Consider the following 21,944-nt stretch of genomic DNA (forward strand, 5'->3'; position numbering starts at 1 on the left):
ATTACAAGATTTCTTTTGAAAAGTACACATAGGGATAAAGATGAAAGCAGAATTTAAAGAAGTAGGAGCAGTTATTGTAGAAGAGCAGGCAGGTCTGAATCACCATGGACTAAACACTACAAAGTCCCCTACAGATGAATCAGTCCTTCTTCTTGTGGGGCTAAATTGCATATTAGGAAGGCACATAAAAGGGGAATGAGGAGATGAAGCATTGGGGGACATACGTAATGTACCCTACAAGTCAGTAGATAAAGAACCAAAGGAAGATAACTCCTGTAGTCTTTTATCCAAAAGAAGGGCTTATAAGAGAATGGATGAGGTACCAGAGGGAGGCAAGAAAAAAAAAACGACAGGTTAAGGCAGAGGCCTTGACTAAATGAGAGAAGAAGGTACAAAGAAAAAAACACTCCTATGATGTCACGGATATATTTTGCATTGGGAGATAAGGACTTTACCATGGGAGATGAATTCATCTAAGAGTTTTATTCCTTCTTGAACAACATCTTGCCTCAGGAAAAAGATACCAGAATTCCTAGGAATAATTACCTTTGAATAGAGTAGGAGGCTACAGACCCACTTAGGAAATGACCTACAGCTAAGGCAGAAGATAGACTTGTTCCACTCAATTTGCTACACAGAGAAATTTCTATCACTCAGCAGTGCTGATATCCTTATTTACCTACCTCATAATTTGATCTTCTTAAGAGTGAGGCATAATAGAAAAATAAAGAAATGACAGGTAAAGATCCTGAAAGGCAACACCAAAGGAATTGTTAAAAATAAAGAACTTAAACTTAATACTTTGGAAGTTTTAATTCCATGAGGAACACATAGGCTAAAGAAGGAATAAGTAAGTAGACAAATCATGAATCAAAGAATAAAAGTTTAGAATAAACAGAAATTGAAGAGAATTATTGAAGTGAAGAAGGTGAAGAAATCCTTTTTAGAAAAAGGAGCAGAAAAAAGAGAAGTTAATATTAGAGGGGAGAGGCAGATTTTGAATTACCTGTTTAAGAAGAGAAGAAAGAGGGAAGAATTAGATAATTCAAAGGTGAAAAGAAAATACCAGTAAGTTAAGTAGAATTCTAAAACTAGGGAAAAGTTTGCTAAATGGAAGGCGGTGGGTTCTATTGAGAAGCAGAGAGACTTATAGTAGAATAAACAAAACTAATCATAGGGACAAAGTACTAGTTTAAGAGAAGAAGAGAAACAAAAATCAATACTAGAGACAGAAATAGAAGAAAATATAAATCACTTATAACCTTAAATGCAAATGAATTAAACAATCCAATAAAACAAAAATAGTGACAAATTAGATAAGAAAACAAAACCCCACAAAACTGTTCCATATAAAGATGACATTTAAAAAGTGAAGAAATACATAAAATAAAAATTAGAGACTAGAACAGAATTTATTATGTATTATATGAACTAAAAAAGCAGGAAAAAGAAACATGCTATGAGACAGCAAAAATTTCACAATAAACAAGGAAATTACATTATACTAAAAGGAAGCATAGACAACAATCCAATATAAATACTAAACTTATATTCCAAGTGGAATATTATCTAAAATGATGAAAGAAAAATGAACTCAATTGGAAGATTTTATCACAATAATCTTAGGAGACTTTAATGTTCCTCTTTCATAATAAGAAAACTGAAAGGGCTAATGTAAATTTGGAGAAACTGGAGCTGAAGCTTTAATTAGACAAACAAATAATGTACACATTTTTCAACAGCACGTGTAACTTTAACAAAATTGGCTGTGTACACAGAGAAAGTACAAATAATTGTCAAACACAGAAGTAACAGTCACATCCTTTACAAAATTTAATATAATAAAAGTAGCAATCAATTCAGGGAGCACAAACCACAAACGCAGACTTCAATGGATAACTAATAATGAAATCCTAAATAATAAATGGGTCAAAGAATAAATACTAGATACAATAATTATGTGAAAGCCAATGATAAGACAAGATGAAATTTCTGGTCTGCAAACAAAGTATTCTTCAGAGGAAAAACTATATCCCTAAAAATAAACATTAGTAAAATAGTAGAGGATTTGTGTAGTGAATGTGCATTTTAAAAATTAGCCCAAAAACAAGTGGCAAAAACGAGCACAAAAGAATGAGTGTTGAAAATTAGAGGACAAATGGGTAAATTTGTAATCAAAATGACTATGGAGCTGATAAAGGAAAATTTAGAAACTTTTAACCAACCTGATTAAGAAGAGAGAGAAATGCTACAATAAAATAAAAAATTAACAAGGTGAAATAACAAAATAAACATAGCCATCAGAACCTCCTACACATAATTATACTGTGAATAAAACAACACAAAAGAAATTGGGTACTGCCTTCAAAAACAAATGGAATACCACATAAAAAATTTGAATGATCAAAGAAGAAATAGAACTAGACCAAAAAGGAACTACCAAAAGAAGGAAGGAATGGAAGAGACTTGGTCCTAATCAATTCGTAAGTATTTCAGTACTACACAGATCATCCTAAAATAATTCAGAAGGAAAGCACTCTATCAAGCTCCTTTTATGAGACAAATACAACACAAATATCCAAACTTGGTAAGGATAAAGTACTAAAGGAGAATTATAGATCACTATCCTTAATCATTTCAATTCAGAAATTTGAAATTGAAATACATGAGTAAAAAACAAGACTCTCCATTCCTCCATTTAATTTAGTTCTAGAAATGCTAACAGTGGCAATAAGGAAGGGAAAAAATAGTTAAAGATATAAGTAAAGACCAAAAATTGGACATTTAATGATCTCTACTTATTGATAACATGATTTATTTAGAAAATTTTAGAGACTCTATAAAGAAATTCATTGAGGTAACTAATTGCTTCAACAAATTGCAAGCTGTAAAATAAATTCACAAGAATTAACATTTTTTATATAATAACCAAATTCAAGAATCTATAAAAGAAAGATAAATCCTCAATACATATTTACATAGTTTGCCAAAACCTGGGATCTTTGGATTTATCAAAAACAGTGCAACTAATTTTTTTGCTTCAATATATTTTGTACTTAATCTACTAATTAGTGCCAAATCATTTTAATGATTACTGCTTTGTAGTACAGTTAATAACTGTACTATATAGCAATACCAGTAGTGATAGATTCTCTTCCTTTCCACTTTCTCTATCACTTTTGAGATTCTCGATCTTTGATTTCTTCGTGTGAATTTTGTTATTATTTTTTCTCAATGAAATATTTTTGGAGTTCCATTGGTACAGTGCTTAAAAGGTACATTAATTTGGGCTGTTTCATCATTTTTTAAAAATTATTTGCCCAACCTGCCTGTAAGCAATTAATGTTCGTCAATTATTTATGCCTATATTGCTACAAAAATATTTTATAATTAAATTTATATAATCTGTATTACTCTTAGAAGATATCCTCCAAAGTAATTCATAGATTTCTGTTTATTTTGAAGGGAATTTCTGTTTCTGGCCCTTCTTGCTAGTTTGTTGGTTATATATAGTAATGCTAATGACTTATGTATATTTGTCTTATATCCTGTAACTTGGCTGAAGTTCTTCACATTTCAGTTAAATTTAAGTTGACTCTTTAGGTGTCTCTAAGTATACAACAATATCTGTAAAAATAAATAATTTTATTTCCTCTTTGACTATGCCCTTCAACTTTTTTTCTTCCTTCCTTCCTTCCATGCGTCCTTCCTTCTTTCCTTCCTTCCCATAAATAAAGGTAGCATTTCTAGTAATTGCAATAGTGGGCATCTTTTCTTTACACCTGATCTTACTGGAAATGCCTCTGACTTTTCTCCATTACATATATTTTTTCTTCTTTTATTTAGATAAATACTATTTACTATATAGATATATACTGTATAGGGATATAGTCTAGAATAGCATATATGCTACATATATACTACATACTTATATACATACTACACATAGTATATATAGCAAGTAGTAATAAATATTTACTATATAGAAATGGCCATTTATTCCTTTGATTTCTAGAGTTTTTCATAGAAATGAGTGTTAGATTTTGTCAAAAGCTTTTATTCAACATCTATTCATGCAATCATTTGGTTTTTATTATTCACATTTATTAACATGTATTGCAATATGTTGTTTCATCTTACTTGCTAATGTTTTATTTAAAATTTTTGCATCAGTGTTTATTAGATTTATTGCTCTATAGTTTTCTTTATCTGCTTTGTCTCATTTAGATAACAAGGCCATATTTGTGCAATGGAAAGTAATTGAAAAGGTGCTTTCTTATTATTGCAAGCAAATTATGTAGTATTGGAATTGATTTTTTTTAAATATTTAATAGAATTCACTTGAGAATCCATTTGGTTTGGGAATTCATGTGTGGCTTGTTTAAAATCTGGTTTTGATATTAGATTATTTGAATATTCTATCTTATTTTGTTAAACTGGCTTTTAAAAAATTTTGTTAATATTTGTGTATTTTCCTTTAAATTGTAAGCTTTGTTACCATATACTTAGGCCAAATAGTTTATGATAAATTTCCTTCATTGCCTGTTCAATTGTTGCCAGTTCTCTTTCATGTTTGATACAATTTTATTTTTCTCTCTCTTTTAAAAAATCAGTTATTTCTTTTATGTTTTTTTTCCAAAAATCCAGCTCCCAGTTTTATTTGTTATTTTTGGCTTTCAATTTTATTAGACTCTTCTTTCATTTTCATAATTTTTACCTTTTTATTTAGTTGGATTTTTTATTTGTTGTTATTTGTTATTTTTAATTGCATGCCCATATCATTGGTTTGTTCTTTCTCTTTAATTGATGAAAGCATCTAGAGATATAAATTTTCCCTCCGAACTACATCCCATAAGTGTAGATATGTTGTCTTATTGTAATTTTCTTTGTTAAGGACTTGAAAAGGGCTTTAGAAGAAAATAGAGATAATAGATCTCTGGGGGTTACTGAATGGGAAGAAAAAGGAATTTACATACTCAAAGTTGTATGTGGCAACTCATAAAAATTGACCCTGTGTTGGCCATAAAGACCACCAGAAAAAGTAGAAAAGCAGAAATGCTAAAATGATTATTTACTGATCACAGTGCAATAAAAATTCTATTCAATAAAGGCCCTGTTAAGAAAAAAAACTTAAAACTAATTGGAGACTAAATAACATTCTAAAGAACTATGCCCTTTTCAAGTCTTTAACTTCTTTCTTGTTTATTTTTTGGTTATATTTGCCTAGGTCTGTCTAAAGAGAATGTATTAAGGTGTCCCACTATTACCATTTTACTATTTATCTCTTGCTTCAATTCTATTAACCTTTTTCTTTAAGTATTTAGGTGCTATGATATTTGTTGTTGTTTTTCTGTCATGCCCAACTCTTCATGAATCCATTTGAGATTTTCTTGGCAAAGATGCTGGAGTGGTTTGTCATTTCCTTATCCAGCTCATTTTAAAGATGAGCAACTAAGGTAAACAGGGTTAACTGACTTGCCCAGGATCACACAGTTAATAAGTGTCTGAATCTGGATTTGTTTTCATGAAGATGAGTCTTCCTGATTCCAAGCCCAGTGCTCTACCCACTGCACTCACTCAGCTGTTCACCTAGATTCCCACTGTGATATTAGGTGCATGAATGTTAGGTATTGATACTGATTTGTTCTCTGTGGTGTTTTTTAGCTTTATGCAAATCTGTGTTTTAAGTATGCTTCTCAAAAACATCATATGGTTGAATTATGGTTTCTAATCCTGAATTTCCTGAAAATTGATATCTAGATTTTTTTTTCTGATCATAACTTTTGGAGTCTAGTGATTCTTAAATTGTTTCTACTTGACCTGTTTTCTAGGTTAATTGTTCTTCATTTATGTTTCTTGGATTTTCTTCTATTTTTTCAAATTTTTAGGTTTTTTAAGGTATATTTCTTATTGTTTTGTTTAGTCATTCTTTTCTCTCTGTCCCATTCTAATTTTCAGGACATTCAGTTCTTGAGCGAAGCTTTCCACCATCTACTTTAAGGTGTCAGTTTTCCTTGCCATTCTTTTCTCCCTAACTTTTGAGTTCTGTGTCTCTTTCATTTCTTCCACATAATCTTGCAATACCTATGGACAGAGAATTTTTTCCTTTGACTTGTTTGGGAATTGTCATCTTCTTCAGGGTTTGTCTCCTAGACCGCTCTCAAACCAAGGTATTTCCTCATGGTGGTCAGAGTATTCCTTGATTTGCTTATAGGGATAAGGTGGGCTGCATTTTGATCAAGCTCCACAACTGAATGGTATGGACAGGCTCTATCTGATCTTGGTTTTAGCAGGTCAGACTAGGTCTCTACTTTAAGGGCTCAGGGCTCTGTCTGGAGTCTTTCTCTCATCATAGGGCTCTGAAACTTCTACCAACTATTGGTTTTGCCTGGAGTCCTTCTCACTGGGTCTTAGGCCCAGAGGCTTCTCTTCTGAGCTGGATTTCTACCATAAGCTTCAAAGACAGCTTGGGCTGGATATTGCTTTTTCTGGAAGCTTGGCTGGTGACAGCTAGAACTTTCCTGGAAATCCTTTAATCACTTTGGTGACCTGTTAGAACTGTCAGTCTCCCACTCCATTTCTCAGAGTGCTATGCTGGCCCTGCCTTGAACAACGATGCGGTACTCTTCTTTTTCAAGCACAACCACGCAGTACTCTTCTTTTTCTGCTAGACTGGGCCTGGGAATTTCAGAACTCAATCTGAGAATGTTAGGGGCTACCCTGAAGGCTCCAGTGGGGAGGCTACCTGCAAGCTACTCTCTGTACTTGGCTCTTCACCTTGTTTATCCCAGAATCTCCATATGACTCAGGAACCCTCTTTGGACTAGAAGAGAATTCCCTCTGGTCTCATAAAATGAAGCATCTCTAAGCCCCAATGGAGTACTTTTGGGGGTTCTGAATAACTTTTTGTCCCAACATGCCACCATCTTTCCACAATTTCCCCCTAAAAATCTGTTTTTAAAAAAGAACATGAGAGCTGAAGTAGAGGCACCAATTATAGATAGCTTATTCAGGCAGTCAAAGAAGAGAATAAGAGATAAAGAACAATTAGCCATATGGCATAACAGGATCCAGTGAAGGTTTTTTTATGGGTGGTTTAGATTTGGACAGATTTGTTTTCTGTGTTTGTATGTTACCGAGGTGATCATATCTTGTCAATAAGAACAGTTCAAGGAAGAGTAATGAGAGAATGGAAGTTTGAGGTCTGGTAATTCTAGGCCCATTTCATGAATAATTTTGGTTTTCTGAATTTATTTTCATATTGTGCCTCATTCGAAATAGTATTACCTCATTAACTTGATATATTACTTCTCTAAATTAACTTAGGTAGTAGTGTCACTTTTCCTTCATTGCCAGAATTTAATCGTGATTGGTAACTATTTAGGTGTTCATTTTCACAAAGAGTGCTTTGTAATTATATTGATAGAAATCTGTTCTGTATCTTGGATATTTTAACAATTTTGTAGTTAGTTTGAGTGGAATATGTCTCATTTCTTCCTAGTTTTTGATAGCGCTGCATAGAAATGATATTAATATGTTTTGTGGATTTATTTTGCGTTATGGTGCCTTGCTGAACCTATTTATCACTTAAGTTCTTTTATTCATTCTTTCACTGGGCTTTTCTAAGTAAGTATACAGTCTTGCCACCTGCAAGTAGGGATAGTTTTTTTCTTTGCCAGTGTTTACCAGACTTTGATTTTGTTCCCTTGTCTTATTTTTCTGGCTACCGTTTCTGGAACTCTTTCCAGTTATAGTAGTGAGTAGACACATTCTTACCTTACCGCTGTTGGTAATGAGAAAGGTTCTACCATTTCTTTATTTTTGAATAGTACTCATTCTAGTTTCGAAATATATGCTTTTGATCGTATTTAATAAGCCCTTTCCATACCTATGCTTAGCTTGATTTTACACTTATATCAGGGCTGTAATTTGTCTAAAGGTTTTTTCTGCCTCTATTTCAGTTATCTTATGGTTTTATTGTCTTTGTTGTTTAAATATAGACACAGCTAGGTGGAGCAGTGGATAGAGTACAGGGTCTGGAGTTAGGAAAAACTGAGTTGGCCTCAGACACTTAATAACTCTAGGACCCTTGGGTAGTGTAGTATTAATGTGAACAAAGATCTTCCCCACCCATTCAGTAGGCCTCAGGTGGGGCTAGGTGGGAAAGCTTGATTATATCTTTGTTTGTAAGTAGGTCCAAAGTCTCTTAAGTACTAAGCCCATTTGGGTGTGAAGCCCTCAGGGCCCTAAGGAGAGTTGCTAAGACCAGAGCCAATGGTATGTGCACTGAGTTTTATTCAATCATGAATTCAGCCAATCAGAGACCTGAGTTCTAGCCAATCAGACACTGGCTAGGACTATACATAAAGAGAGCCTAGAGTGTGAGGTAACCGGAATTGAAGAGGGACTGAACTGAGAGCAGCAGAACTGAGAAGACACTGAGGTGGCAGACATCAAGAGGGCGCTTAAGAGCAGACATTGAGAGAGCCAGTGTCGACAGAGCTGCTGAAGAGAGTGCTGAGCTGAGAGTTAGGATTCCTGAGCTTACCGGAAGGCCCTATTTGGGAAAGTTTACAGTATGACTTGGTTCCTTACTATAATACTGTGTTATGAGTTCCTTGTTGCTACATTGAGGTGGGCTTACTGGTTTTGGAATATAATTAATGCTATATCGATTTGGGGTTATTGGTCTTGGGATTTTATCCTCTGGAATCTAAATAAATGTTACACTTCCCCTGCCTCTTGCCTAGAGAGTTTTTCATACTTTGCTATCCTGAACCATACAGGCATGTTCATGGTCATCCTCGTGGTCATAAATCTTGCCTTACTGATACAGCAAGTCCCTTAACCTTTGCCTCAGTTTCCTCATCTGTAAGATGGGGATAATAATAGCATCTACCTCACACAGTTGTTGTGAGGATCAAATGAGGTATTTATAAAGCACTTAGCACAGTACCTGGACTATAATAGGTGCTTAATAAATGCTTATTCTTTTTTATATTGTTGTTGTACATTCTTGTTTCCCTGGTTTAAATCCAGTTTGTTTATAGTGAACTATTTTCTGGATAGAGGTCCATACTCTCCCAATAATATCATGTAGTCATTACATAATATCAGTAGTCATTAGAATGATTGGTTGAGAGCTATTTTTCTCTCCCTTGTTTGGATATCAAGACCATATTTTTTTTTCCACAAAAGGAATCTTTTAGTATGCTTTCTGTTTCTATATTTGGGATTAATTTTTTTCCTAATTGCTCTTAACATGTTTGATTAAATTATCTTGTAATTCTTGTTTTTTGTATTTTTCTGTTGCACCTTTCAGTTTTGACTTGCTTAATTTCTTTTTCTAAGATTGGGTACTTTAATATTTCTTGTCTAGTTTAGTCTATTTCTGTAGATATTCATTGATTTCCTTTGAATTCTCAGATTTATATTTTCAGTATGATATAAATTTCTTGAGAGTAGAGATTGTTTCATTTTTTATACTTGTGTCCCCTGGCACTAGTTGCTTAATAAATGATTGATAATGTTTAGCTTATATAACAATTCCTAATACTTCTTTTATTTCCTATAGTGAATTCACCTTGTTCATTTTAAATTTCCATAATTTTATCTTTCAGGTTAGATCTTGATTTAATGATTTCATTGGTCTTTTCCTTGGCATTGTTTATCAGTTAACATACAAAGTATATGAGTATTGAATAAACAAACTACCCCATGGGTCATCCATAATAGCAAGCTAGTTCGGAACCCAAAGATTCAAATGTTTGGAAGCTCCTGGTTGTTGAAATTCTTATGCCCTTTATGGAGTACCCATGAAATTCATCAGGCATGGTGTAGCTTCTCTTTGGGGCTTCCAATAGAGTCCTGAAGCCACCTTTCCTCAGTGAGTCAAATCTGTTCTCCACTCTTGATGCAGGCACTATGTCCACCACTCTAGGGATGCTGATAGGACTAGGATTGCAATGGGAAGTCCAAAAATCCTTCAATTCTCTGAAGTTCACAGGGTCCTCCTCTGGTCAAAGGGAAGGGGAAGGAGAAACCAAGGTGAGGAGATCTTCACGTTCTCCTCAAATAATTCCCTCTTAGAAGCTTCACTGGGAAGTTTCCACCAGGCTGCTAGACGCTGGAATCCCTAAGATCTGATTGGCTTTTCTGTATGCATTTAGCACATACTTTTTTACTATACATAAAGATTCAGAATGTCCTTCTTTAGGACACTGCCATTGTTTGCTTTTTCTTTGTATCTGTAGTGTTTTTCATGGTTTTCTCGTATCCTTCTCATTTCTCTTCCCAATTTTTCCTCTACTTCTCTAACTTGCTTTTCCAAATCCTTTTTGAGTTCTTCTATGGCCTGGGGCCAGTTCATGTTTTTCTTGGAGGCTTTGGTTGTAGGCTCTATGACTTTGTTGTCTTCTTTAGGCTGTATGTTTTGGTCTTCTTTGTCACCAAAGAAAGAATCCAAAGTCTGAGACTGAATCTGGGCGCGTTTTCGCTGCCTGGCCATATTCCCAACCAACTAACTTGACCCTTGAGTTTTTCAGTGGGGTATGACTGCTTGTAGACTAACGAGTTCTATGTTCTACGTTTGGGGGGGAGGTGCCAGCTCTGTCAGAGCCGCACTCGTCCTTCCCCAAGGACCCCCAGTCTAGGCTGGGCTTAGATCTTCAGCAGGCTGTTGCTCTCCTGCTCTGATCCGCCACTTAATTCCTCCCACCAGGTGGGCCTGGAGCCGGAAGTAACAACAGCTGTAGCTGCCCCACCTCCGCTGCCCCCGGGGCTGGAAGCCGAACCGTGAACTCCTTCCACTCCCGCAGCTTTTCCCACTAACCTTCTCCGCAGTCTTTGGTGTTTGTGGGTCGAGGGGTCTGGTAACTGCCGCAGCTCACATATTCAGGGCTCTAGGGCCCCCTCCGCCCGGCTTCTGGTCTGGATCGTCCACGCCGCTCAGGCTGGGCTCTGTTCCACTCCGTTCCCAGCTCCCAGCTCCGTGTGGAATAGACCTCACCCAGAGACCATCCAGGCTGTCCTGGGCTGGAGCCCTGCTTCCCTCTGCTGTTCTGTGGGTTCTGCCGTTCTAGAATTGGTTCAGAGCCATTTTTATAGGTTTTTGGAGGGACTCGGGTACGGAGCTCACTCTAGTCCATGCTTACCAGCTGCCATCTTGGCTCCGCCCCCCTTCGTATCTGTAGTGTTTAACACAGTTCCGAGCACTTAGGAAGTTTTTAAATATTTGTTGATTGATCTTTAGCTCATTCTGCCTTCTTGTTGCCTCTTAGACTTGTATTCTCTGAAACAAAAATAAAATCCAGCGATTGCTTTGTCTAGCCTTAACCACATGAAAATAAACATTTCATTTCTTAAATTTTCACAGCTTTCTGAGTTTTTTATATTTAACTTTTTGTTTGCATTTTGAGTAACATTTATACTTCTGTATTCTTTTGTCAGAATGATTCATATTCTACTGTTTTGCTAATATTCATTTATATCCTTTGATCCTCAGGTTCAGCTTTTCAAAATATATTATTTTTACAAAGCAATCGACTTTGCTTTTCAGAATATGAATTTGAAAATGTTTCTTCATAAATTGATTGGAGGTGTCTTTCTCTTTTGTGATTTAGTTCTACTCCTTACTGTTTGCAGTTTTTCTGCATAATTATTTGAATCATTTTATTAAGATTTTCATTTTAATTATGTTTTGGGGAAGAAATCACATCTTATTTTCAAGTTTAGTATTATTTTATAGAGTTTTCATATATTCTCAGGCAGTTAGTAAGCATTTATCAAGTAATAGTAAGCACTAGGGATACAAAGAAAGGGGGAAACAGTCTATTCTCTTAAGGAACAACATTCTTTTAGTCTTATTTTTTAATTTCCTTTTGTTAATTTTCTTTCTGACTGTTATTTTTGTATTCCAGTTCTTTATTTCAGAGAATCTCCTGTTATAGATAGTGGCTTCTTCACACATACCCTAATTCTCTAGTCTTTTCTTAACCTTGTTGATTAAATGTTTATGAAATGCTTGCTAATAGATTAATTGATTTCTTTCTTAAATGCTTTAATTTTTGTGCTTATTTCTTTGAGATTTTCAGTTTATTTTTTCTTTTTTTTTCCACTTAGTTCTTTAATTGCCTTTCTGAACCATTCTTGAGATTTCCTGGTGTTGCTTTATCACTGTTTCAGGGGGTCTTAAAAGTATTTGTTGTAATAACATCACATTTTTAAAGGGATTGTGATTTATTTGTTTTGAAGTTCTTGTCCACTTAAATGGCTCTTTTCTTTGAATGCTTGTCCATTTTTCTTCCTCATCAAGATTTTATCTATCTTTATGAATAATTTCTGATTTGTCTGTGATGTCTTTTGCTGTAAATGTGTTTCTTAGTACCAATCTTTTTCTTTCTGTAAGCCCAGTAATTTTTCACCTGTAACTCTTGCTGTTTCTCCTCTTTTATGTCTCTCTGCATAATTGGACAAGGCCTATTTCCCTTAGAGTAAAGGGAGCCAGTTGGGATACTGCTCCAGGAAGGCTTGTATTGGTCATTGCAATTGGACCTACTTACTTTTACCACAGCCACTCTCCTGGGCTTTACCCTTTTCTCTGACTTTCTTCGCTCCCTTAGCTGACATTGGAGGACTGGTTGAAAAGGACACTGCTGTGGGTTGGGAAGTAGGAAGAAGCTGTCCTCAGAAACCTTTTCAAATGGGTCTGTCTTCCACATTTCACTCCTTCTGCTGGGTACCTGCTTCTGCTCATGTGGTACTAAATAGTTGTAACCATCTTTACATATCTAGGCCCTTCCTTCCCCATAATTCTCCACATGCACTCCCCTTTCTTTATTCCAGAACCCTGGGCTAGTTGGATTCACTCTCCTAAACTCATCCATGGAGTAGGATCCACCCTGAGGTACTGCCAGGGGTTAATTCCAAAAGTCAGTGCCTGAAATCACGGCAACAAGGAGTGATGCAGGGCTTTCCCAATGCAGTAGGCTTTGGGAAAGCAGGGCAATACTGGGCAGAAGCCACTAGGCTGTAGAGTTTGTCTTTAGGTATAGTCTCCTCTAAGAGTTACATTGTGTAAGTTTTTATTTTTTTTCATTTCCCTTTTCTTTTTATTGCAAATTTTATTCTATTTCGAGGTTCTTGTTTATTTGGAGGTTGCAGAGAAAGAGCAGTGACCTACCTTCTGCCATTTTCCATGTCCTTCTCATTTCCTTGCAGTTTGCCTTCATTCCTAACTACTTAAGTCACACTGTTTTCCCAATCCTCATCCCTTTTTACCACTCAGTTTAACAGAAAGCAAGCATTTATTAAGTGCTCGATATTGATAGTCCCGGGGAATGGAGAGGAGGGGGAGAAAACAAAAACAATCTCTTCTCTCAGCGCTCTTGCTGAGTGGAAACAACAGATGGATAAATAAGAAAATTCACTATATACAAACTAATTTCAAATGTAAATATTGCTAACAGCTGGGAAGATCAGAAAAGGTCTTGTGTTAGCTCTTAAGCTGAGACTTAAATAGGGATAGAGATGCTCTGAAGAAGAGGTTAAGTAAGTAGACTATGCATGGAGGCAGAAGATGGAATGTCAGAAAAAGAACGTTTGACATTCTTGATTATCCCTTTCTGGATGCTCCCTTCTTCAGTTTTCATGCCTGTGTTCTTGCAGGGTTCCCTTCTTATCTTTATATCTACTCCTTAATCTCTGATCATCTTTCTAAAATGCCCCTTTCCAAACAGAGATATTCTGCAAGACTATGTGCTCTTCCTCCATGATCTCATCAACTCCCCTGGTTTCTCTATACAGATGACTCCCAGAATGGAAATTATACTGGATTTGGAGTCAGAGGACCAGGATTTAAATCCTCACTTGGTCACTTACAACCTTGGGCATGTCACTTAATATTTGGGTGGGCTAGACTTGAAGGCTTCTATAAACCCTTATAATAACACAAAATCTAATTGAATCAAATCACAACTCCACCAACAAGTCATTAATATCTCAGTTTTCCCACATCCCCTCCAACATTAGTCATTTTCCTTTTCTGCCCTGTTAGCCAATCTAAGAGGTATGAGGTAGTACTTCAGAACTGTTTTAATTTGCATTTCTCCAGTCAATAGTGATTTAGAGCATTTTTTCATATAGCTATAGATAGCTTTGATTACTTCATCTGAAAACTGACTTCATATTTTTTGATCATTTATCAGTTGGGGAATGGTTCTTATTTTTACAAAGTTGACTCATTTCTCTGTATGTTTGAGAAATAAGGCCTGTATTAGAGAAACTTGCTTCAAAATTTTTTTCACAGTTATATTTGCTGACTGTATTTACCTCAGTCCTATTTCTCCCCTGTTTATTCTACTGTCTCTCCTTTCACCCTGTCCTTCCTCAAAAGTGTTTTGCTTCTGCCTACTGCCTCGCCTAATCTGTCCTCCCTTCTAATCTGTCTTTCCCTTCTTTTCTATAGGGTAAGATAGATTTCTATACCCAATTGAGTGTGTATTTTATTCCTTCTTTGAGCCAATTACAAGGAGAATAAGGTTCAGACATTCCCTACCACTTCCCCCATCTTGCCCTCCACTTTAAATGTTCTTTCATGCTTCTTTTATGTGAGATAATTTACCCCCATTCTACCTCTCCTTTTCCTTTTCTCTAAGTGCATTCCTCTTTCTCACCCCTTAATTTTAAGATATTATCCCATCATATTCAGCTCACACCTATGTCCTCTATATTCTAACTGCCCTGATAATGAGAAAGTTCTTATGAGTTACAAGTATCATCTTCCTATGGAGTCCCTTAAGATTCCCCTTTCCTCTTTACCTTTTTATGCTTAAGTCTTATATTTGAAAGTCACATTTTCTGCTCAGCTCTGGTCTTTTCCTCAGGAATACTTGAAAATCCCGTTTCATCGAATATCCATTTTCCCCCTGAAGAGCCATTCTACTTTCTTATACATTACGCGGTGGATAGAGCTTTCAGCCTGGGGTCAGGAAGACATGAGTTCAAATTTCACCTCAAGTACTTACTGGCTAGGTGACCCTGGGCTAAGTTACTTAACCTCTATTTACCTTTGCTTCCTCAATTGTAAAATGGGGATGATGATAACACCTACCAAATGAGATAATAATTGTAAAGCCTGAATGTACAGTGCCTAGCACACAGTAGATACCATATAAATGCTTATGCTTATTCCCCATTTCCCTTACACATGAATATATCCAGTCCTCACTCTCATTGTCAGACATTTGCTCTCTCTTCCCTTCTGCTGTACCCTTTGTCTTCTTCAATTCCTGATATTAACCACTTTATTTCCTGCCTACTAAGTTCAGGCTTCTCACTAGCCTATCCCTTCCTTAAAATTTTCTCCTTTATTACTAGGTAACCCATCTGGACAGTCATGTATCATTCTTTCTCTACTTCTTTGACCTAATCTTAATTCAAAAGAAAGGAGTTCAAATTGCATAACTGTCCAAACTAGATTATGCCAACCCAAGAAAGTGACTTGTTTTTAGAAATTACAGCATTTCTGCCTATAAAAGGTTTTTTTCTCCCAGGGTATAATAATTGGATAGACTACTTTATCTTAGCCTCTTTCCCAGTTCTTAATTTTCACCTTTATATCTACGACCAGCAGAAGATTCCTTAATTCTGAAGCAGTATATATTATCTATAAAATCTAGAGTCGTGTGGCCAGGTTTTGATATAAACCATGTGAATCTAGAAATCTACTCAAGAAATAGGAAATTTTATCAATAGAATTGATTTCGTTGCTTCGTTTTGAAATGCTTTTGTTGCTCATCTTAATTTTTAACTTGTTGACTTTCTGAGAGATAACAACATCTTGTTTTTCTTTGCAGCCATACCATTATTCTGGATTTACTAACATAGGTTTAAATTTGGGACCCCTAAACAAAGACATTGAAACAATCTTGAACTTTTTATTGATTATAGAGTCAACGTATCTGCATTAAAGAAATTTCATTTTTCCTCCCTTTACTTCTGTAATGCAAAAGTGAAATAAGTAGTATTTATATCAGATATGTTGATAGCAGAATTTTTTGGCAGTTTGCAAACATGATGTTTTTAAATATAAATTTGCTTTTATATTGTTTGCTAGATACTATATGTTTTAAGCATCAGTCTACCCATTCTTTTATTTTTTTACTTACAGTAAAAACTCAGATTCAACAAGGATTAATCTCAGTTGCAGCTCGTACTGTTATAACACACCTGGTAAACCACTTAGGTCACTATCCAATGAATGGTGGTCCTGCTATGCTAACAAGTCAAGTTTGTGAAAATCATGACAATCATTACAGTGAAAGTTCTGAACTTTCTCCTGAGCTTTTTGAGAGTCCAAATCTCCAATTTTTTGTATTGAACAACACGACATTGGTATCCTGTATCCAGATAAGATCAGAAGAGAATATGCCTGGAGGAGGATTATGTGCTGGGCTCACTTCAGCTAATTCAAATGTCAGAATTATAGTTCGTGATCTGTCAGGTAAATATTCGTGGGACTCTGCCATCCTTTATGGATCACCTTCTGTAAGATATTCTTCAGAGCCAGTGTCATTCATGCTTTCATTGTCTAACCAAGAGAAGCCAGAAGATACTCCAACTTCTAGTGACAATCTAGAGGATGTAACTGTTAGAGATGGACTTGCACTCCAGATTAAGAGGAGATTCAGAGAAACAGTGCCAACTTGGGATACAATAAGAGATGAAGAGGATGTTCTTGATGAGCTCCTCCAATATTTAGGTGTTACTAGTCCTGAATGCTTACAAAGGACTGGTGTCTCACTCAACATTCCTGCACCACAACCTGTATGCATCTCTGAAAAACAAGAAAACGATGTTATCAATGCCATCCTTAAGCAGTACACAGAAGAGAGGGAATTTGTTGAAAAGTACTTTAATGACTTAAATATGAAAGCTGTGGAACAAGATGAACCAACACCTCAGAAGCCTCAGTCAGCATTTTATTATTGCAGATTGCTCCTCAGTATATTGGGAATGAATTCCTGGGACAAAAGGTAAGGATGAACAAAAAATACTTGGTTTTACATTTAAATACTTTTTGGTTTATAAGAAAATCTTTTTAGTGGTTCCCACTTTCTCCCTCTTCCCCCCCCTCCCCAATCTCTAGATAGAAAGAGAGGCATATTAATATTGAGGTAGGAAAGATATGGGTGTAGATCATAAGAGAAAGAGAAAAGATAGCTCTATGGCAGGCCTGCACAACTTGCAAGCCTTGGGCATCTTATTGCATGCCAAAGGATTTCAGGCTGCCCTTGAAAAATATGTATAGGAAGTCTTTAGGCAAGCTGCCCAAGGGCCATAAATAGCCGCAAGTTGTGCGTGGCAATTAATAATATATGGATGTGGATGCGTGTGCATATAATGTATGTGCATATTGTGCTTTCACATATTCTTGTTTAGGTCTTATACTCTTAAATTCTCAGGGCATTAAGTAAAGACACTAAGTAAAAATGAACTCATAAAAATCATAGATTTTCAATTCATTTATACAATCTACCTTTAAAACTGTGACAAAAAAATTCTCTACTTCAGGAAAAACAGTAAGGTAAAAGGATAGTATATTTATTATTATGTTTATATTTAACATAATAGAAGGATGGCTCAAATATTACTGCTTCAATCAATAAACATTTATTAAGCTCCTACTGTGTGCAAGGCACCATGTAAGACCCTGGGGATTCAAATACAAAGGATGAAATAATTCCTACACACAAGTAACTTGTATTCTAATGAGGAAAACAATAAGGACACATAACTATGAAATAATACAAATAATACAAAATGGTTAAATATGGTTGTTTCAAATGCAGGGCACTAGCAGCTGAAGGGATCAGGAAAGGCTTCATTTAGGAAGTGATACTTAAGTTGTGTCTTGAAGATAGAGAGGGATTCAAAAGAGGCAACAGAGAGGGGCCAGTTTGGCAGCATTACAGATGCCAACAGGATAGTAATGTCCAGTGAGGCAGAAAGGATAGGTTGGGGGAAGGTTGTAAAAGGCTTTTAAGCCTAATTTGAGGAGTTTCTATTTGATTCCAGTGTCAATAGGAAGCTCACTAAAGTTTATTAAAGAAATAACAAGTTTAGATCTGAACTTAAGGAAAATCACTTTGGTAGCATTGTGTAGGAAAAATCAGAGTAAAGAGAAACTCAAGACAAGGGGCCAATTAGAAGACTATTAGAATCATCTGGTTAACTTTGGGAGCCTCTCCATACTGTCTCTGCCACTAATGTCATTGTGTAACTTTGTGTATGTCATTTTGCCTCTCTGAGCTTAGATTCCCCAGGATCTTTGACTTCCATAAGTTTGCCTCAGTGATGTAGTTTAAAGTAGGAAGAAGGCTGAATGTCAAGTCAAGAGACTTGTCATTCAAATCCTGAATTTGCTGTACTAATGTAGGTGACATTGAACAAGTATCTTAACCTTTCTGGGCTTGTTTTCTCAACCAGTGTTGGACTGGATAATCTCATAGTTGCCCTTCCACCTATTAAACTATTATTTTCAGTTTTGCAGCTGTAGCCCATCAACTAATTTAGAACCACATAGTTTATACACTAATTTCAGTTGCATAGGATGCCTCTATGGTATAAAAATAATAATTCTTAGCAATTTAGAAAATGCTTCATACGTTAATTGATGTGTATGATCATGACAGTGCTGAGAAGTAGCACAAATTAAACAAGATATAAAAGCACTTTGCAAAAAAGCACTATAGAAATGTCCCCTGTTACTGTTAGGTCATATAAGCATTGCCCGTATTTTGCTGATGAGGAAACTGAGGATTCAGAAGACTAAGTAGCTTGCCTAAACCACAAAGCCCAGAACAGAAATGTTGATCTTTTTACTCACTCCAAATGTACTATTCTTAATTATCACCCTATGGGCAAATGATGTTATATAATACGTATCATCTGACTTGTGTGGTATCCAAACCCCTTCTGAATTATCATTTTTTGACAGATGGTTTGGGTTTTATAAATCATTCATTTCATCTCAAACCTTCTAACTTATTTCTTAAAGCTATGTTTTATAGATGAAATCCACATCTAGTCCGGTCTCTTCCTTTTGAAATAAGACCAGAGGATCATACATAGTCCACAAGAGTGAAATTGAAGAGATCAATAGATATAATCTTCTGATAGGAAAATATCGGGTCCTTAGGTAGAAATAATAGTGAATATTCTTTAAAGTTTTTTTTAGGGTCTCTTCACCTTTTTATTAAAATGTGAAAAGACAAGAGAAATATAAGCACTCCATAAGGAATGCAGAAGATATGTTCCAAGACTGTAATGTCATTCATTTATAAAGGTGATAAAAACGTTTATCCATCCCTTCCTTAGGAGGAGCTTTCATCTCCTGAAGAAAAATGAAAAACTACTTAGGGAACTTAGAAACTTGGACTCAAGACAGTGGTAAGTACTGAAAATTATCATTTGTAATGATAAAAGCTGTAGTCCATTTTTTCCGTATCTATTTAATGTTATATGTAAATTAGAAAATTAAAGCAATGTTAATCAAAATTATAGTTTGCTCACCTTAGAAATCTCTACTAAAAGTTCGCTGTGATGTCCCATTTTAGCATGACAGTGATTCTGAGATGTGACTCCTATCTCAGATACTTATTAGTTTTGTGATCTTGAGCACATCATTTAAGCTGTCTAATCACTTTTCCTTATCTGTAAAATGAGGTAGTTGTCTCAAAGACTTCTAAAGTCTCTTTCAAATTTTAATCTATGATTCTATAATTCCCTCTATCTAATCTTAGTTTTAAGGAATCCAAGTTTTTCTTTGGACTTGATTTTATACCGGTGATTTTAGACCAGGACATGGATATATTAGTGTTTCCAAAGAAGGGGTATGGGTGACTTAGTGTGTTTCCACACAATTAAATTTGGTCTTTGCCCTCATCACCTCTTTGCTGTTCCTATATAGCCAGAACCCTGTGGTCTTCTATTTCAGAAATGCCCCTTCTAGCACACTTTTTCTATACCCTGCATGCCCGTCACCAAACCTTAATATTCTCCACTGTTATTGTCTATCTCTGCTCCCAGGCTAATGAGAATTACTAGAAAAATCCATGAAACCATGTTGATTGGGTCCAGTAGCCTAACTTCAGTTGGGCCTTTATTTTATTCATTCACGTTTCTTTCTAAGCATATTACATTGTGCAAGGCTAACAGGCAACATGCTGTGTGCCTGTGGCATAAATGTCTAATTTTCTACAACAGCTGTTGTATACTTTTTCCATGTCATGAAATCCTCCCTCTCAAAACATAACCTTGTCTCCTACATTACTTAAAAAAAATAAAAGGTGAGGCCATCTACCCCTTTCCTCCCATCTCTACCTTACATTCTCTCTGGCCTTACACATCACCAGTTTCTGCTTCTCTTGAACTAATTTCCTCTGCCTCTAACCCCTTTCATCTCTTCATCTTGACTACCACACCCCTATTTAGCAATATGTTCGTTTTCCCTTTGCGTAAAAAAGAAAGAGGTCAAGAGAGCTCTTCCCCTTAATTTTATCTCTACCTAAAGCTACTGGAGATTTAACCAAGGGAAAAGAGGACTAATGAAGAAAGAAAAGAACAAAATATTTGAGGTTTTTGAAAAGCTGTTATGTTGAGGACAGATTAGACTTATTCTGATAAATCATAAAGAGCAAAAGTTGGATCAGTGAGGTAGAAGTTAGAGAAAGGTAGATTTCAAGGAAAATTTTTCTAACAGAACTTTCTAAAACTGTAACTTATGCTAGTGAGTTCTTGTATTACAAGAAATGTTTCAGGAAAGTTGAGTTGCTGACCAGTTGTTAAGAATGTTATAGTGGGTATTCCCAAATTAATTATTCTGTCTTCTCAAACTCCTTTTGTTTGTACCCCTTATCACATGCTGAATCTATACTGAATCAGGAGTTGATATATCTGATAGCAGCTAATATTGGTCTTAATAATTACAAAGCATTTTACATACATTATTTCATTTGATCCTTATAACAACCTTATAAGCTAGGTGGTATTGAGTACACCTGTTTTATCGATAAAGAAACCCAGACAGAGAGAGAGTTGAAATGATTTGATCACACAGCTAATTAGTGTTATATTTTCAGACCTGAACCCAGGTCTTCTGATTCCTAATCTAGCGTTCTTTCCAATGCATTTTTTGTAGAAGCGTCCTGGGCTAGGTAGATGGAGCCCGAGTTCAAGTCCTTCCTCCAATACTAGCGGTGTTACCCTGGGCAAGTTGCTTACTAGTTCTTTGCCTCAATTTCCTCATCTGCAAAACGGAGATAATAGTAATTGCATTAACAGGCTTATAGAGTTGTTATAAGCGAAGTTTGTTGTAAGCCCTAATGCCCTATGGGAGAGAAAATAAAACCAAACGAGCTATCTGTCTGGCCAGTTTTGCAGTAGCAACCACTTGGTATTTCTGCCCCTTGACTATAGGCAAGAAGAGTTTATAGAAGACACTGGCTGAAAGCTAATGAAAGTATGTAACGCAGATAGCACCTTTCAAATGCTGTAGAGAAGGTAGTGGTTCAGATGAAGCCAGATGAAGAGTAGCCGTACCACCTGAGGGGATAACAGTTAAAATTTCACTGCCACTTACTAGAAGACAACTGGGAATAATCTCGGCATGTAGCCTCCTTTGCTGTTTGTTCCTGGGCCATGACACACATTTGAGTAGCTTTCGATGTGCGACCATGCAGTAGTATTCCCAGTCTGGTCAAAGGCCCAGTACCTCTCAGGCTCAACTTACATAGATTTTGAGAAAAATAGCCGCTGTGGCACTACTGAGGGACCGCCCTGTGATCCATTGGGGAATACAGAAGGAAAATCATGATCAGTAAAATCAGGAGATATTTTCTTAATTCAATTAATTTTAATTAATTTTCTTAACTAAATAAGGAGTG

At 35.8% G+C, this 21,944-nt stretch overlaps 1 protein-coding gene across 6 annotated transcripts in view; it reads left to right on the forward strand.

The window, feature by feature from the left end:
• RALGAPA1 (Ral GTPase activating protein catalytic subunit alpha 1) overlaps positions 1 to 21,944 on the forward strand; it is a 339,477-nt gene that overhangs the window by 234,054 nt on the left and 83,479 nt on the right. For all 6 annotated transcript variants that reach the window (XM_036751008.1, XM_036751009.1, XM_036751011.1 and 3 more), the window contains 2 exons: positions 16,169 to 17,033; positions 19,378 to 19,449. In XM_036751008.1, coding sequence (XP_036606903.1) covers positions 16,169 to 17,033; positions 19,378 to 19,449 — 937 coding nt within the window. The remainder of the gene's footprint in view (positions 1 to 16,168; positions 17,034 to 19,377; positions 19,450 to 21,944) is intronic.

This window comes from Trichosurus vulpecula, chromosome 3, assembly GCF_011100635.1.
Source record: "Trichosurus vulpecula isolate mTriVul1 chromosome 3, mTriVul1.pri, whole genome shotgun sequence".
Taxonomy (NCBI): Eukaryota; Metazoa; Chordata; class Mammalia; order Diprotodontia; family Phalangeridae; genus Trichosurus; species Trichosurus vulpecula.